The 18,251-nt window shown below is 42.0% G+C and overlaps 2 protein-coding genes across 4 annotated transcripts in view; one reads left to right on the top strand and one right to left on the bottom strand.

The window, feature by feature from the left end:
- The window catches only part of myh11a (myosin, heavy chain 11a, smooth muscle), a 32,410-nt gene extending 25,879 nt beyond the window's left edge, over window positions 1-6,531 (top strand). For 2 of the 3 annotated variants that reach the window (XM_030065014.1, XM_030065022.1), the window contains 12 exons: window positions 69-221; window positions 322-570; window positions 685-897; window positions 1,783-1,995; window positions 2,146-2,307; window positions 2,503-2,631; window positions 2,719-2,807; window positions 2,903-3,026; window positions 3,331-3,539; window positions 4,083-4,191; window positions 4,309-4,481; window positions 5,506-6,531. In XM_030065014.1, the coding sequence (XP_029920874.1) occupies window positions 69-221; window positions 322-570; window positions 685-897; window positions 1,783-1,995; window positions 2,146-2,307; window positions 2,503-2,631; window positions 2,719-2,807; window positions 2,903-3,026; window positions 3,331-3,539; window positions 4,083-4,191; window positions 4,309-4,481; window positions 5,506-5,653 (1,971 nt within the window). In that variant the 3' untranslated portion in view covers window positions 5,654-6,531. Of the gene's footprint in view, window positions 1-68; window positions 222-321; window positions 571-684; window positions 898-1,782; window positions 1,996-2,145; window positions 2,308-2,502; window positions 2,632-2,718; window positions 2,808-2,902; window positions 3,027-3,330; window positions 3,540-4,082; window positions 4,192-4,308; window positions 4,482-4,969; window positions 5,003-5,505 lie in introns of all 3 variants that reach the window. The other variant, XM_030065031.1, reaches the window with a different exon arrangement.
- A 748-nt stretch (window positions 6,532-7,279) lies between these two features.
- Window positions 7,280-17,488, bottom strand: LOC115368725 (nuclear distribution protein nudE homolog 1-like). The gene is made up of 9 exons (XM_030065045.1): window positions 17,380-17,488; window positions 16,893-17,016; window positions 15,007-15,160; window positions 14,391-14,539; window positions 14,106-14,242; window positions 13,738-13,914; window positions 13,348-13,433; window positions 13,048-13,202; window positions 7,280-9,489 (listed from the first exon to the last, which is right to left on the bottom strand). Exons 2-9 carry the CDS (start codon window positions 16,976-16,978, stop codon window positions 9,396-9,398), a joined length of 1,038 nt encoding a protein of 345 aa, XP_029920905.1. The 5' UTR covers window positions 16,979-17,016; window positions 17,380-17,488; the 3' UTR covers window positions 7,280-9,395.
- Between the last annotated feature and the right edge of the window lie 763 nt (window positions 17,489-18,251).

Below are 18,251 nucleotides of genomic sequence, written 5' to 3' on the forward strand. Positions count from 1 at the left end.
ACAAGCTACGATGCCCTGACTGCACCTTTGAAATAAAACACTGACCTCTGACTTCTGTGCCGCTGCAGGAGCTTCTGGCTGAGGAGACACGTCAGAAGCTGCAGTTTTCCACCAAACTGCGGCAGGCAGAAGATGACAAGAACAGCCTGCAGGAGCAGCTTGAGGAGGAGATGGAGGCCAAGAGGAACGTGGAAAGACATGTGTCCACCCTCAACATTCAGGTCAGAGGTCACACCTGAGGGGAAAATGCAGGGGGAAACTTATAATGTGAATGCTTGGTCCCTCCTGGCATCGTTTTTTGATGCCTTCCTCTGTCCACAGTTGTCAGACTCAAAGAAGAAGCTGGAGGAGCTGTCAGGCAACATCGAGCTGCTGGAGGAGGGCAAGAAACGTCTACAGAGGGATTTGGAGGCGGCCAACACCCAGTTTGAGGAGAAGGCCTCAGCCTATGACAAGTTGGAGAAGACCAAAAACCGGCTGCAGCAGGAGCTGGAGGACACGCTGATGGACCTGGATAACCAGAGGCAGAATGTGTCAAATCTGGAGAAGAAGCAGAAGAAGTTTGACCAGGTTAGTTGAATCAGAGACATCAGGAATTACTTTAATAATTTGATTTCTGAATAAAGCTCTTCAGCTGTAACACAAATTATTAATCTACATTTCCCTGTCGTCTGACTTCTCCAGATGCTGGCAGAGGAGAAGAGCATCTCCAGTAAATATGCAGATGAGAGAGACCGCGCTGAAGCCGAGGCCAGAGAGAAGGAGACCAAGGCTCTGTCCCTGGCAAGGGCTCTGGAAGAGGCCCAAGATGCTCGGGAGGAGCTGGAGAGAGCCAACAAGGCCCTGAGGGTAGAGATGGAAGACCTGGTCAGCTCCAAGGACGACGTGGGAAAGAATGTGAGTGTTGTAACATCAAGACTGTAAAGCTCTTGTGCTAAGCATAACACAGGATTCCCACAAGGCATGAAAACTCTTCAGAAGTTGTCGTTTGGAAGATGGATAGATGGCATTGGAAGTATTTGATGTTTTTCATTCACACTCATCAGTATGCCTCAGCTCTCTGGGCCGTTTTAGCTTGATCAGATCAGGAGCAAAAATAGAGGCCTCTGAGATGTCTAATTTTGGCCAGAATCATGTCTCACCCCAAAACATCTTGAATCCCTGGCTCTCACCAAACAAGGCCATTAAAGTGTTTGAAAAGTTCCTGACTTTTTTGGGAGCACTGATAACAACACAGTGGTCAGACAACTAAAATCCACATAATTTAATTCCTGGTCTGGCACATCAATAAATCATTGCCACATTAATTTTGAGATATTTGTATAATTACCGCAAACAAAACAATCACAATCACAATCAAAACAGTCAGCTTTTTCCAGCTTTTACACAGCATTTCACATACTGTGCCACCAGGTTGGAAACAATGGGGTTTATGGTTAAGGTGGGCTTAATTTTGAGAAACACCAGCACTAACAAAACCACTGGCTTGAGACGGATGAAGGCTACCAATCATCTCAGCCTTTTTCTCATTTGTTTACAGCAATCATACCAAGATATTGCAATGAATTTGTCAATGCTATATTGGCAGATACACATCAAACCTGTAGACGCTTACCACTAGCATTTGACTTGTTTTACTCCCAAATAGGACTTCCCTCACAGTTTTAAAATAACTTGAGAACTCATCCAGGACTGCAACTTTGGTTTGAGTGCCTCCAGTCTTAGATAAACTAGTGACCACCTTCCAGCCATCTTTACCCCGTCATACCTGCACATTCCCAGGTCCATGAGCTGGAGAAGTCCAAGCGAGGCCTGGAGGCCCAGGTGGAGGAGATGAAGACCCAGCTGGAGGAGCTGGAGGATGAGCTGCAGGCAGCTGAGGATGCCAAGTTACGCCTGGAGGTCAACATGCAGGCCCTCAAGGCCCAGTTTGAGAGGGACCTCCAGGGACGCGACGAGATGGGAGAGGAGAAGAAGAGGCAGCTCGTCAAGCAGGTAGAGAATGAACTTGTGTAGGCCACAACACATTATTTTTTGTCTGTTTCCTCTCAAAATCATGTCCCCTTTCCAAAAGAATATGATCTTATTTGTCCACCTAAAGAATGTTATATTAAGAATTTAACAGAAAACTCACACTGACCTCAGGTTCGGGAGCTGGAGACAGAGTTGGAGGATGAACGTAAGCAGAGGGCTTTAGCGGCTGCAGCCAAGAAGAAGATGGAGACAGACCTGAAAGATCTGGAGGGACAGATCGAGACGGCTAATAAGGGACGAGATGAGGCTATCAAGCAGCTCCGCAAGCTCCAGGTGAGAAGGACTGAACTGATTCAACACAAGGCTATGCACAATATTCTACCCACAGGCTCCTTAACTCAATAACAATAAGGTACGCTGTTATTCACTGTTATTCTGTTATTCAGTGCCACAACTATGACGCTTGGTGCATGCCTTGTGAAAGACTACCTGCGGATTAAATCTGAGGGATTGTTCTTGCTCCTACAGGCTCAGATGAAGGACTTCCAGAGGGAGCTGGATGACGCCCGTGCTGCCAGGGAGGACGTGCTCGCTTCTTCAAAGGAGAGTGAGAGGAAGGCCAAGAGTCTGGAGGCTGAACTCATGCAGCTACAGGAGGTAAAGCAGCAAATCACTGTAAACAAGACAGAACCTTACTGCCTTAAGGTAGGAGACTGAGATAACCGATCTCTGCTCTGTTTGCAGGAACTGGCTGCCGCCGAGAGGGCACGCAAGCAGGCAGAGGCCGAAAGAGACGAGCTGTCTGACGAACTGGCCAGCAACTCCTCTGGAAAGTGAGTGGAGATTTCACGCTGCTGATTTTTACAAATGATGATGACAAATGATGGTTGTGTTTGATTTCTGCCGCGGCTGTGCTCCCTGTGTGCAGGTCAGCCTTGGCAGATGAGAAGCGTCGCCTGGAAGCGAAGATCTCACAGCTGGAGGAGGAGCTGGAGGAGGAGCAGAGCAACATGGAGATCCTCAACGACAGGCTCAGGAAGAGCACGCAACAGGTTATTAGAATTGAATTTACTGCTATAAAATGCGGCCGTTGTGAAGCCCTTTGAGACTGTAACTGTGATTAACGGCAGTATAAATAAATCTGACTCAATGGGAAAATTTAGCAACATTTTCTGAATAATATCAGGAATTAGTGATCACATACTCAGGCTTTACATCTTAAATATCATCTTCAAAGATGACAAAGATCATCTGAAGTCCAAGACATAATTGACTGAATATTGACCTCATTTGGGGGGACAAATCCTTTTATCCCACCCTCCGACCACACTTGACTTCATTGCATTCCCTCCACAGGCGGACCAGCTGAACAACGAGCTGCAGACGGAGCGCAGCACCTCCCAGAAGAACGAGAGCGCCCGGCAGCAGATGGAGCGGCAGAACAAGGACTTGAAGGCCAAGCTGCAAGAGATGGAGAACCAGGTCAAATCCAAGTTCAAGTCCTCCATCACCGCCCTCGAGGCCAAGGTGGCACAGCTGGAGGAACAGCTGGAGCAGGAGAACAGGTCAGGACCGTGGCAGTGTTTCAAATATAAAAGGAAAATTCCAGTTTTATTCAAGTATCAGAAGAGAGGTTTATGTCCTTTTTCCACATTTTGAAAGTGGAAGAATGAAATCAGGCGGGTAACACTAAGCCCCAGTGTTGAAATATGATGAGGGAGTCATGTCATGTGAACATGTTTTCACACAGTTGGCTTTAATAAGGGGTGAATGAATATAGATTAATAGGAATGAACAGGAATATGGAAAAAAGGCCATATTGGGCTGCTTTAAGCTGGCTGGAAAATTGTTTCTTAAATGCTTTTATGACATATGCAAAGCAAGGCAATGACTAAATTATCAATTGTGTCATCAAAATTGTATTAATCAAAAATGTATTTTTCTTAGACATCCATGAATATTCATAGCTCAGTTAATGAAAATGGCGCTTTCCAGCTCCTCTTTGACAGCTGTTTTGTATTTTTCACCTTGGAATATATTTAGAAATGGCATCAGTTCAACTTTTGCTCCTAATCCCGTGTTGGAACTCTTTGTCCGTCTTTATGCAGGGAGAAGCAGGCGAATGCCAAGAGTATGCGCCAGAAGGACAAGAAGCTAAAGGACCTGATAATCCAGGTAGAGGACGAAAGGAAACAGGCAGAGCAGTACAAAGACCAGGTATGTTCACTCCATGCACCCATGCTATATTGTCATAATAGTACAATGCATATGAAATGGAATGGAATGAAAGAGATTATTAATGCATGTACATTTCCCCTGCTCTTCATTCTCCAGGCGGAGAAGGCCAGCACTCGTATGAAGCAGCTGAAGCGGCAGCTAGAGGAGTCGGAGGAGGAGTCCCAGCGCGCCACAGCCGCCCGCAGGAAGCTGCAGCGGGAGCTGGATGAAGCCACCGAGGCCAACGACGCTATGAGCCGCGAGGTCAACTCTCTCAAGAGCAAACTAAGGTAACTCTGAGGCTCAGAGTCTTTTTTTTTTTTTTTTATCTCTGTGTCTATCTACCTACCTGTTATTTCAGGCAAGTGGAGTGTTTGTCTCTTTCTCTGTTCATTTTTGTCCTTTATTCCTATGTGATGCGCTGTAATGTGCACTACAAAAGCACACTGCAATTTGGAAAAAAAAAGGGCAGTGCAAATGGTACATAGTCACCGTATCTTACAAATCACTGGCTATATTGTGTCTTATCCTCAAGGTACATATGTGCATGCGTTATGTATGGATATATCTTTTCACGTCAAAAAACGAATTCAAATCATGTTGATCACTGTGCTCGCCACACGCACAAGTGTTTCAGAGCACCCATTCACCACGGTAGTCTTCAAATGTTTGTAAGCAAACATAAGAAGCATGAAGATTGATGTTATTCAGTACAGTTCATTTAGCCTGACCAAGCATTGTGAGTGCAAGCGAAACAACATGTCCATCTCTATTACAGAGGCAACCCTGAACCCAAGGAGTAACACAGCAGGTACCTCTGCGCCTAAAAGTCCCCCCATCACCATTGCTTTTTAACTTCCCGTAACTTTTCATCCCCCCCCCATGCACTCTCTTGATTCTGTCATTTCCTAAGCCTAACAGAGGGAAATATGGTTCATCGACTACCAGTCAATTCCTTCGAAAAAATGTTAGGAAGGCAGAGAAAATGTTACAGCAATTTCCAACTGGTGACCATATTTTTCTCCATGCTTGGTTTAGCTGGCATAAACCAAACTCATTTCCCCTGGGCCAGGAGTCAAATGAGTTAGAAAGATAACTGGCGTGCTTAACTTGTAACAAAAGCACAACCGCTACATTTCTGTATTTCTTAGATTCTCCTTAACGTGTGAATCACACAAGTGGTTTTCAAGCAAGACTTACCCAACCTGAACAACTGTTAATGCCGCCACGCTTCTCATTTTGGTGCTCTGCTTTTGTTTTTGTATTTGTACCTCTGCGTCCGTGTCTGTGTGTGTGTCTCTGTGGCATTTTTAGGCGTGGAAACGAGCCCTCCTTCAGCAGCACACCTCGGCGTATGGGAGGAGGAGGAGGAGGAGGAGGCCGGAGGGGGGTTGTCGATGATGCCTCAGAGGAGGAGGCCGACTCCCAAAGCGACTTCAATGGCACTAAGGCCGCAGAGTAGGGAGGGGAAACTAGACGTCAAAACAGTCAGATTGCAGTATTACCTACCGAGGCAGGTCTGCCGCTTAAAACAGAGAATTACTCCGAATCCTGATATGCTATCTAGTTCTTCCATATCACTTCAAAATATATACTTCTTCCGATTCCAGTAGTGTACTGATCTGTCTTGTTTCAGAGCACCTTTTCCTTGACACATAGAAATCAAAAGGACTTAAGAGTATCAACTGGGGCAGCTGTTTCGCTGCCTCTGATGCTGTGTGATTTGCTGTTCTTTTTATTTTTTTATTTTTTTTAAACACTGTTTTGTACTGCACTGAATGACTGATAACTTCCTTATGCAAGGTTTTGTACCCACAAATAGGTGCATCTAATTATATTCCCTCTACCACTCTCGCCTGGCAGCAAAGCCAGGTGTCTCCACAATAAGTCACTTTAAGCCAGACATCCTGTAAATCTATATTTTTCTGTTTCTATTATCAGTGACGCCTGTGACTGCTGTTGGTGTTTCAGAGCAGCGCTGAAGTGGTTTATCAGATTGGAAAGGTAGAAAACCGTTTCTAGGCCCAAACTGTTTCCACTCAGTGCTGCTGTTAATCAAGTGTACTCAACTACAGAATTTGTGTGTAGTCTAAATATATGGCTTATAGAATATTAATTGATAAATATTAATGATGAAGAGCTGCAGCTGGGGCAACTGCTCGGTTTTGTTAATGGTTCAGACAGTGAAAACCATACATGATGTTTATAAACCTGTTAAGCTAAGACAGTAATGTGGAAAAAAAAAAAAAAATTTCGCTGTTCAGCTTATTTAAAAAAAAAAAAAAAAAGTGGCGAGAGCGGCAGCGATTCTGGAGAAAAATTGTTGATATTTGAAATCAACAGTTAGATTTAACGTCCGTCTTGCTCACACTGCCTCATTTCCCCCCCAATCTTCCCTCCCCCTGTCCTGCACAGGAGCACAGACACCCCCTGTTGCTGATTGGCTGGAATAGTGTTGTGTGGCCCGGTCTGAGCCACTGATTGTTTCCCATTTACAGAGCCAGGGCTGTGTATGAAACACCAGATGTTTTTTTTTTCTTCTTTTAAGCACACACAAAAAGGACAGCTAGAGGACCGTGAGGAGATATTTGCTGAATTCGTTTTTTTCAAATATTGATAATGACAATAATTTTCCTCCAGTCTCCAGAATCGCTGACTCCAACTTTAAGTCACTTTTTATATTATTTTTTACCTTCTGACCAGATTTTTTGTGTTTTACATTACTTGCACTGCAATCCATTGGTTGCAAACAAAGCAAAGCAGCACACTCAAACTTCTCCTTTTGTTATGTTTTACAGCAATCCAGCAAAGCCTGAAATGTTTGGCGGGGGGTTTAGGGTGTACCATCACAACACAAGTAATTATGCTGACTCATGTCAGTATCGGCTACTGCACTCTCAAGGCATATGCAGTGTCTCTTCTTTCAATGTCCAGACTCACTTCATTTGTTTAAAAAAGACTCCAATTGCCCTAAACCAATGTATTCTTGCATTCTCTACTTTTATCTTATCAATTGATGTTTACATGACACCATTTGTATCTATTAATTGTTGAACCACCTGCACAAGAAATAAAGATGAAAAAAAAGTTATGGGTTCCTACTTTTAATGCTTGTCTTGCTCAGTAAGATGTCACTGTTTGATGACAGAGCATTTATATCTGCTTAAGTTCAATACAAAAACAAACCAACAGGATAAAAGATAGGTACAGTACCTCAGGCACATACAGTTTAAAACACAGAAGTAGTTGCAGAGGTGTTACATACCACACCCTAATACACAGTGGTCATGGGTTACAAATACAGTAGGTCATGAGACATGTAGCAGTTAAGAGACGTAGGTACAGATATAGTTTTTTCCCAAAATTTATAACCCACAATGTAATTCCTACGCGCAAGCTGCTGAGTGGAACACTGCAGGACACGCTGTCGGCCACTGTGTTAGGTGAGACTGTTGTTGTTAAGTTTGCTTATGTAGCCTCTAGAGGGCAGCAGTGAACCTTGAAGTAGAGCACAAACACTTGGAGGATACATAGTTAAAAATATGAATCATTCTCAAGAGGATTCCCCAATTATACCATCTCATACTTATAAGGCAGGACAAGCGGTATAACAATATATAGGGCCCTATATACCCACAGAAATACACTATGAACTGTGCTTATCTTTGACCTGTTAAAATCTATTATTGCCATTATTTCATTTCATTTTCTTATTTCTCCTCACTAAATTACCTTGATGGTGAAAAGGAGGTCTACACCAAGACCCCCCTTTCAAAAATGTATTACTATACATTCAGCGGTGCACATGCACCAATCTAACTTCTGTACTCTACAACTAAAAAGTAGTATCAAAGTTAAAAACAACAACATAAAACAAGATTATAACTCTGCAGCATGAAACATGAATACCCTTTCTCCAAGGCATAAAACTTGGTTTATCCCAAACTTTAAAGTTCCTATAATCCATAAGCCTTGTTTATCTAAAACCATGACGGCCTGCTGAAGTCTGTCTGTGCAATGACATGAGGGAGGACCTGGGTCATACAGACACTGACATGGTACCAAGGGAAATGGTTTAGGCCACCAGAAACTAAAGAATAGGCTCTTGCAGCCTGAAAACAAGCAAAATTCTTTTATGAGGTCATATGTTATGCGGCTGAGTACAAATAGAAAAATCACTGCCATTTGTCAGTGGGAAGAAGAGGCCATTCTCCTGATTCTACTCTCCTGGCAGAATCAGGCTCAGAATCATTAAATCATTTTACTATTTAACTAGGCATCGACCCAGGTCAGTTATGGAATTACAATAAGACAAGGCCTACAGATTGAATAGGTTATAGAATCGATGAAGGCAGCAATGGCTAAAATGCTTATGCCACGAGCTGGCATAAACTTCAGATCCTGTTTGTTTTGTAGCATTTTTATAGCAGTGGAGGCAGGGTGTGATATTGATTCTGGGGTTTCATTAAGAAAAAATGTCCCTAAACTTTGTCTAGAGGCTACTAATGTGACCGTACATGTACATTTTTCACAGATTACTTGAGAAACTCTGTATATTTGGTAGCCCATCTGGTTTCATGTTCATTAGGTCTTTGCAGCTAGTAAAGAGTTAACTGGTCATTGGTGTCAGGGAGATGATGCCTTTCTTACTTAATTCTTGGTTTCAAGTTTACAGTTTTTGCACAAAAAAGAACATGTTTTAAATGAGGCCCCAGGTTCTTGGTCTCAATACCAGTGTTAGTGACAGAGCCTGTATTGGAATATAACCGGCTCCTGTTCTCAATACTTGTGTCATGATCTATCACTTGTGCTACTACGCTACATTTGTTTTCTGTGAGCAATAAGGTTTACAACATCAACAGCCCAATCCTGCTTGATCTATCACAGAAGGCAAACTAGCAGAGACAGAAGGAGTTTTTGGGGGGATGCTACTCACCACAGGCTAAAGGTTAGGAGCGGAAGGCGAGAGTGCAGCATGTACTTGATTTTACTCATTAAGAAAGCTGTAGTACCGCAACACACGATGCGATGCTAGTCAGAGTCCATGTATTGATTATGTGCAATGTAGAGCGCGGGAAGTGGCTTTCTCAGTCAAACAGTTCAGCGGGGCATGTGGTGAGGAGGGAAGGCAGCTCAGTTCAAAGTCCCATTGCAGCAGCTACATCAGCAAGGAGGGGGGAAAGGTGGCTTGCTTTCTTTTTGTCTCAAAGCAGGATCTTCACTCCTCCCTGTGGAGACTGGGCACCCTGGGAGCCTCCTCTTGGAGGTGCTGGTCCAAACTCTAACCGCTTCACTAAACTGAAAGGACAAGATGTAGCACATGCGTTCATGAGAAAAACATACATACACAGAGAAGTCAAAATCCTATCGCCCATATTTGCTGGCTTGCACATAAGCAATAAAGTCCCCAATACATTTTGAGGAGTATTTTAGTGACCTTACCTTCTAGCTATTCCTGTTCAGACTTGAACTACTGAGGTGTACACTGAGGAATTCGGACATGCCTCTGCTTGCACATAGTTTTTCATAACCTTGGCTACTTTGTTCTGCCATTGGTATGGTGGAAATTTGGGCAATGACTTCTCTCATATTCATGTGTTTCAGCTGATGGCAGCATTAGATGCTAAACACTCAGTTTTTCTTGGGACGATTGTGCGCCAGTTTGGAATTTGTCAATAAAGACTGAAAAATGGTTACACTGATTAAAATGTGAGGGAAGTGTGACCAAGCCATGCCAATCCATCAGTCCAAAGAAGGAATATCTCAATGATCAAAGCCCTATCAACTAGGGCTGAATGATATCATTTAAAAAAAAAAATAAAAAAAATCACATTGTGATTAATTTTGCAGATATTGCGATTGTGGTATGATTCATGATTCTAGGAAGAATGATATTTTTTGCATTATAGCTTTTAGTTAGATTTGGGTAGATAGATCCATGTGACAATGCTGAATGCAACAGCGACGTGTTAACCTCAGTACAATGAAATGGCCTCTTTTTAGTTCCCTTTGTGCACCCTGGCAGTGCTGTCTCTTTTGATGATTTTCTACTGACTTGTGTTGACTAAACTGCAAAGTGCCTGAAAATACTGCAACCCAGTCCATAAAATATGTTGAAAGTATGTTGAAAAATTCATGGAGCACAAATAAATGCCATCCACTAAATGACTGATTTAAATTTTATAAAAACTGCTTCAAAGGGTTTTCAGACATTGTTGTTTTAAAGTGGACTTGACTGTGAAGGTGACAGATACAAAATGTCCCATGTGAATGTTGCCCTGGTGGCTCAACGCTGGCCCAGAATTCTTGTTTTTTGCTCTTCCACACTGCACTGTCCTCCCAACATGACTGACAACCATCCATTTCCAGAAAATTTTAATCCTTTTTTCAGGGCCAGTAAATTTTGCTTCCTTGTATTATTTACAAGCTGCTGTCTGTGCTAAGCCTAATGTTTTTTTCTTCATTGCCTCCCAGAAACAGTAATCCCATGTGTACCCCTCTGCTCCTGCAGCTACCTTATGTGATTATATTAACTTTAAGCTGCTTAATATTAAATCTCTCTAAAACACATCTTTTATTTGCCAAGATTTCATCATGTCTAACAACCTATGATCAGTGAATCATGTCTAAGCCAGGGTGACTGTGTGGCTCTGATAGAAACCATCTCGCCTAATTTTTCATCAGCCTAGACTGTTGGCACATGGTGGGGACTTGGCTGCTGTCCATAAAAACAATTTACAGTTGCTCCCTCATCCCCGGTTTTGATACTTTGAGCTCCTCAGTTTCATAGTCAAAGCCAAGATCCTGCTACTGTGTGTCCTGTCTGATGTTCCTGCAAAGCTTAACGGTGGTTTTCATCAAGAAATCTCTGACCTCTTGGCTCTAATCGTGCCTCTGTATGACAGAGTTTTAATACTTGGTGATATTCATGTCTGCTGGCCTTCAAATTCTTTTGACACTTATTTGTTTTTAAATTAAGTTGACCTTTTTTGCTTGTTTTAAACCATGTTCAGTGTGTTAAAGGGGCCAGTTATTGCAAGGTTCACACCCCTGTTGTCCTCTGGTTTTATAGAAGATGATGTGCAAACTTCAGATATCTGTATATCTGACCACAAAGCAGTGGTTTTTCAAGTCTCTGAGACAGCATCTCCCACTCCTACAAAAAAGGAGATACCAAACATTGTGATATAAAATCACAATGTTTCTCTAATATAGTCACATATAAGTGCCATAATCCCAGAACGTAAAGGGCATTGACTCTCATCAGCTCTTGTCCTGGTTAGTGAAGTTTCTTCAGTGACATGTGAGGAATTTTTAACTTCTTTGACCAAAAAAGTTGGCAGGATTAGGCTTCATGTCCCAACCACACATCTTGGCTGTCTCTCCTGATAACCATGCTGCTTTGTCACGCTTTGAACCAATATCTCTCAGAGCAAACTATAGATCATTTGAAATTTTTTCTCCTGCCCCTTAGATAATGTAACCTCCAAGTGAAAGAGGTACCACTAACTGTCAGAGTCAGTTATCACTTCATGTCCTAACAGCTCTCTAACCACTTTCCTCTTCCCCTCCTGCCTTAAAGCTGCAGTAAGCGATTTCTGACCACTAGAAGGTGTTGAAAGCTCAAACTCTGTTTGTAAACACACAGTTAGTCCTGCTTCCGGGAGATTTAGAAAGCTAAAACCAGGAAATAACACAGTGGCTGTAAATTGTATGGTGGAAAGAAGCCCCAAAGTGATCACTCTCACACTGCAAGGGGTCATTTTACTGTAAAAAAAAAAAAAAATGCACATAATATTGCTTAATGTCGCTTTAAAAATGCCATGATTCAACATCCACTGACTTCACCTCATCTTGACCTTCTTGTCCAGATGAGAACTATTTCTATTAGGGATGGACAAATTGTCAATCCTGGACAATATTCAATATTTTTAAGGGTTGAACAATTAACTGAAAAGTAATTGAAACTGCAATAAGGTCAATTGCAATATCCAGAATCGCAAGACCTGATATTTTTTATTTTCAAAAATGGGGGACATTTTTGAAAACATTGTTGTAAATACAGTATTATAGTGCTAAAGAGATGCCCTGGCCTACAAACTGTAGATTCCAGATGTAAGAAAACATGTTTGTTTGGTACAGACTTCAACAAAAATCCCCCATAATTAAAATGATACAAAAATATAATTCCTACTACAATTGTGAATCATATCACAATTGTAATATCTGTAAAATTAATCACAATGTGCTTTTTTTAACCATATCACACAGCTGCAGTATTGTCACTTTGAGTTACATTATGGCCAATATGAAAATCACTCAGAGAGGCAGAACTAAAGTGTGTGGGCCGGGCAACATTTCCTAGTGAACTTTTGTCTGAGCGAAGCAAAACAGAGTGCAGTGGCTGCTGGTCGCAAAGGTAACAACTGGGGCTGCTGGTGTTACTAATGACTCTGTATCCTCCCCTTTTACTCACAAATCAACAGTTTGATCCGGTCGTATTAAATCAGAAACAGCTCTCATTAAAGACACACATTTCCCCATTCTAGCCTCCCTTGACTCGTTGTCTGTCAGTTCTCCAGTTGATTAAGATTTTACTGTTATCTTTTGAGGGTTTGTGGGTCCAGACCCAAACTGCATTACAGACCTGTTCATCCTATGAGTCTGAGTGCAGATTGAGACCCTCAGGTGGGGGTCATCTGTCTGTCCCCAAGTCTCGTCATCTAAAGCTTTTGCTTGTGTGTCCCTAAACTCTGGAGCGTCCTGTTTGAGAATCAAACCTCAATGTCAACACCTTTACAACCACGAGGACAAGTACCTGGAAGATTTTGACTGCACTGCTGTTGTTTTCCTCACCTGTCGTACTGTGGAGGAGGGCTCATGCTGCTGGCCTGGACCTCACAGCCTCCTTCCAAACCTGAGGGAGTGCCAGGGCCAGCTGGGAGTGCCGGCTGTTTAGCGGACGTGTCATACACAAAGTCTCGACATGACGCCAACTTGGACTCGAGATTCTGGAAGAAATAACATAAAATAGTAATCAAACAGTTTATATATGCAAAATCCAAAGTTGTATTTATCATAACTCTGATCAGGAACACAGCTCTATTTGCATGTATTGATATGTGCAGAAAAGATATATATATTTAAAGCACTCACTCCAACTTTCCTCAGCAACTCCCCTACAATGTTGAGCGCAGATATTCTCGCTGACGTAGTGAGGGGAGTTCCTGTTAGGCCATCACCTGAAACAACACAATTACAAACAGGTGTACTATTCAGCTTTAAAGATCAACACTTAGATACATAGATTGATTGATACTTGTGAAAGTCCACCTAATTAATGACATTCAAGTATTATTTGCATCTGTCATTAGCTACTACACTGCTTCAAGATAATACCAATAGCATGACACTAAGTTTCAAACAATTGTGCTTATTGATAAACAATGAAAGCTTAATATTTCCCTATAAATGTTATAGTTATATTATAGTTATGTTATAGTTCACAGCTGTGGTCCCTGTTATCAAGAAAGTCTATGTACTCACCTCGCCTGATATTGGATGCAGGGGTCGTAGCAAACGAGCTGATAGGTTTGGAAGGTGTGGCAGGGAGGGAGGGGTTCCCTGTCGAGGGGCGTGGGAGCTCAGTTCGATCTGGGTCTTTGCCCAGGCTGCTAGAGGGCCGTCGCTCCTTCTGTTGCACAGCCAGCTCCTGGCGAAGGTCTGTCCCAGGCAAGGAGCACAGATGTGAGAGAGAGGGATTCAATGTATCTCACTATCAAAATTCACAGAGTCAGGCACAACAACCAGTTTTTAGAGTCTAGAATGGTTGCAATCAGCAGTTTTTGTAGACACAAGAACCCTCTGCCTGTGTGTGTGTGTGTTTGTGTGTGTGTGTGTGTGTGTGTGTGTACCTCTGGCTTCATCCTTGAGCCTCTGGACAGACTCCAGCAGGTTCTCCTTCTCATCCAACTCGCTCTCAAGAAAAGCATTCCTCTCAATGACTTGATTCATCCTCTGCTCAAAGTCCTCCAGAGACATGATGGTAGCCCTGGGAGACAGGGAGAGGGGATGGTCAATGTGTGTTCCAGTGTTTTGTAGATCTAACCACATGCCTGATAAGAGCTATGCAAACCACTATTACAGACTAATATTGCGATGGAGCCCCTCTGTGAGAGGATAGCCTCAGACTGACCAACCTTTTGGCCCTCTCCAGGTCATCATTTGACTGCTCTAGCTCCCTGATGTATTTCTGGAGGTGGTCTCTGACTGCTGTGGTCTCAGCCAGATCTCCCTCCAGCGTTGAGATCTGCCTGAAAGCCTCAGAATGCTGTGCCTCAAACTTCTCCTGCAAACACACAGCAAACAGCACAGAGAAATTAAATGAACTGACAGTCCCAGATTTGCAGTGTCATGACAGATTACTGGATGCAGTTGCCAGCATTCACTCTCAGTTTATTAGGATCTTCTGTCTAGGTCTTGTAAACATTTACTAAGACAAATATCCTTCTGAAAGTTCTTTCTCTACATCCCTGTCCCGATTGTCCTTGAGCAATTAGGTTTTTTTTTAGCACAATCCTGCATTCACTCCCTCCATTAATGTTCCTTCCCCGCGGACTACTGAACAAAAATAGCAGTCAGCTGCTTCGTCGCTGGTACGAGAGCTCCTAGTGGTAGTGGCAGTGATGTGGTGAATGTGGGTTGCTGAACAGCAGCTATGTGTGTGCATGTGTGTAGAAAGATAAAATCTAATTCATATCACTAACTGGAGCACTAGAGACGTGTCCAGCTCTGTTTACAATCGAGCGGCTGTACCTTGATGCACTCCAGCTCCATGCGGAGTCGGTTGTTGTCTGACAGCAGCTCTTTGTTCCGAGCCTCACATTGCTTCAGCTCCGTCTCCAGCTCCGCCTCGTAGTCCCGACTCATCTGCTGGAACTCCTGCAGCTCCTCCTGGGCCTCCTCTGCCCTGGTGACAAATACATGTTACACTCACAGGTGTGCTCATGCCATGTGACTTACATGCAATGACCGGGAGATTTTATAGAATTGGTTAAAATTTTTGGAATTTCATATTCTTTTTTTCCCCCCTTCAATGACCTCATACATACATCTCACCATATCTTATATAAACATATAAAGGACAGTCAAATTCCATATCAGATTTTCAGAATTCTGTTCCTGTCCTAAAAATCTTCACTACCAAAACATGGTAGAAAATTTGTCAGAAAGAGGAAAACATTAAACTTTTAAGATTTTTCTTTATCCCCTTTGTAAAGCTTTTTTTCTTTTTTAAACAAATTCATTGACACAGTATGAGCAAAAAGTCAAATACCACAGATTTCTGGACTATTTTTAATATATAATACATAATACTGATCAAAATCCAAATGCAATGTTTTTGGTAAAATGTAAAGAATTGATCATAACATCTTCATAGTTAGGGGGGTAAGTATACAGGTAAATACACGTACACTTTATCAAATCATTAACATAGAATTTCAACTGATAACTAAAGACATAGAAAGTTGGTTGGAAGATCATAATCCCTTTACTTTTTTCGTAAACTTTTACTGATGATGCCATATGATGGAAATATAAACAAGAACTACATTTTATGACCAAATAAAGATCTAACAATTGTTCAAATTTTTCCTGTAAACGTAAGAGGTAAGAAAAACTATGTTCTCCATTAAGACCAAAGTAAGAGTAAAAGACGTCTTATTTCTTACAAAGTGGGGAGTTCTTTCAAATAGGGATGTGCATCTGACCCACTGAGACTGATTCAACATGCATCTCAATCCATGATCAAAAATACAGTGCATCTATGTCGATACACTTTAAACTGCTAACAGAGATATAGGATGTGATTCAGCCTTGTTACAGTGTGATGTGATGCAAAACTACAAATGCTACAGCTCTGCTAATAGGTCCAATAAAAAAACTTGTATTTTTTTTTTCAATATGCTGTGTTCTATGATAGTTTGTTCCACATGGTGATCCGCAGAGAATTGGTTTTTAAATCAGAGTTGGAGACATCTTGTATTCATTACCCTTTTGTCACTACCAAAACAACCATGTCACATCCTAAACGTAACCACACGTTTTGATCAGGACCATTTTAGATCATTTTGCTCAAAAGATGCCAGTCAGCATAGTTCTGAAAAGTTGTACGCACATAAAAACTAAATGTTCTGCAATAATGCCCCAAAACGTTTACTTTAACTGAAGAAAACAGGTTTTTGGTAGTGATGATCATCTAGAGTTTCACACAGATTTTCAGACCTCTGAACACATTTAACTTCAAAATGATGTGACCTATTTATGCATGCAGCCAGGGGGACGCAGGCGTACTTCCTGATGTTTCAGTATCATTTTCATAAGCTGAAAGTAATGGGTTAGGATTTGAAACAGCCAATACCCAACTCAAAGTTCCCTACAAATGATGATTTTATGTATGTATGTTAAGCTCACTTGTATCTCAGATTTTATCTTGGATTTCAATAGACAGTAGCAGGATCTTAGTAAGCATCCAATATTAGCACACTTAATTCTTTATAAATCAGTTTTCTGGTTATGGGACAGCACTTTGCACCAAGTCAGTGGAGTGGCCCAGATATTGAGGATACAGCAGAAATGAGTCCACTCAGGGACGGAGGGGCATCACCCCTGTCAGGACGCCTTCATGTGTCCCTCCATACCTCTGCTGGTGCCTCTCCGCCTGCTCCTTCCAGAAACCGAGCTCCTCTTCTAGGGACGCAAACTTGTGCGTCGTCGGCTCTACCATGTCTGCTGCTCCGAGCCAAGATGACGGCAGTGAGAAACCTGAAATGTTATTGAACTTTTAACACTGTCATTTGTCACGGGAGCACAGTCATCCTCACCACCTCTCTCCGACCACACAGCTGTTAGCCAAAGCCACTTAAGCACCGGCATTCATCGTGTTTCTGCCTCTACGAAAGACAAATACAACCACTGTGTTGTATGTCTTTCTGGTTTATTCCAGCACAAACAGCGGGATGAACGAGGACTATTGTTTAGTGGCTAAGCTAACGAGTGTGTGTGTGCAAGCTTTGACTTTGAGCTAAGCTAGCGCCTCTTCGAGTCGAGGATAAGCTAGCGGAACGAGATAACGCTCGCTATATTTATGGGTTTCTAACTAAATTAAAAGATGAAATGTGTACTGACCTGCATACAAGTAAATCCCTCAAAATCTCGTGTGTTTAGGGTAATGTTGACGCCGTGTAGGTTAATCGAGTCTGTAACTTACACGAACTACAACCAAATATAAACGAAGCTTCAGTCCAAGAACGCCATTGGTGAATACAGACGATGACGCGCACAGATTATCCAATCACGTCCTTCCATAAGCCTCGGTGCACGCCCCCTCGCGCCCGGGGCTGCCTGCTTCTTCCTGCATCTCATACTGTCTTCTGGGCCACCACGTTAAGAGATAAACTTTATAAAGCAGTAGTTTTTAATCTCATTTTTATGTATCTATTCATCTCTCTATCTAGTTTTTTTTTTTTTTTAAATCAACATTTGATTTATTGCTTAGAATTTCCTAGAAACTAGTGCTTTTCAAATGGGTCTTAGCAGCTTTTTTTATTTTTAGTTAATTTTTTTCTTTTTTTCTTTATTTTGGATTGATTGCTACTATTCAATTTGTAGTTGCAAATTACAGCTTTGTCAATGCATTCTGTGGCCATTTGATTTTCTATAAAAAGCTAAAATATCATTAATTACACAAATTGCTCTTATTCAGTAAGTCTATTATTGTAAAAAAAAAAAAAAAAAAAAAAAAAAAGAAAAGAAAACACGTGTGGATCCAGACTAGTAGTGCCCAATCAGAGTGTACAAGTCAGTCACTCTGTTGGGAATAACTTGGTGTAGATATACACTACTCACAAAAAGTTAGGGATATTTGGCTTTTGGGTGAAATTTATGGAAAATATAAAAAGTTCACGCTACAGTGATATTATATCATGAAAGTAGGGCATTTAAGTAGAAGCATGCACTGGTGATTTCCTCATCTCAAACAATTTCTTGAAACAAAAGCC

The sequence above is a fragment of the Myripristis murdjan genome, chromosome 1 (assembly GCF_902150065.1).
Source record: "Myripristis murdjan chromosome 1, fMyrMur1.1, whole genome shotgun sequence".
Taxonomy (NCBI): Eukaryota; Metazoa; Chordata; class Actinopteri; order Holocentriformes; family Holocentridae; genus Myripristis; species Myripristis murdjan.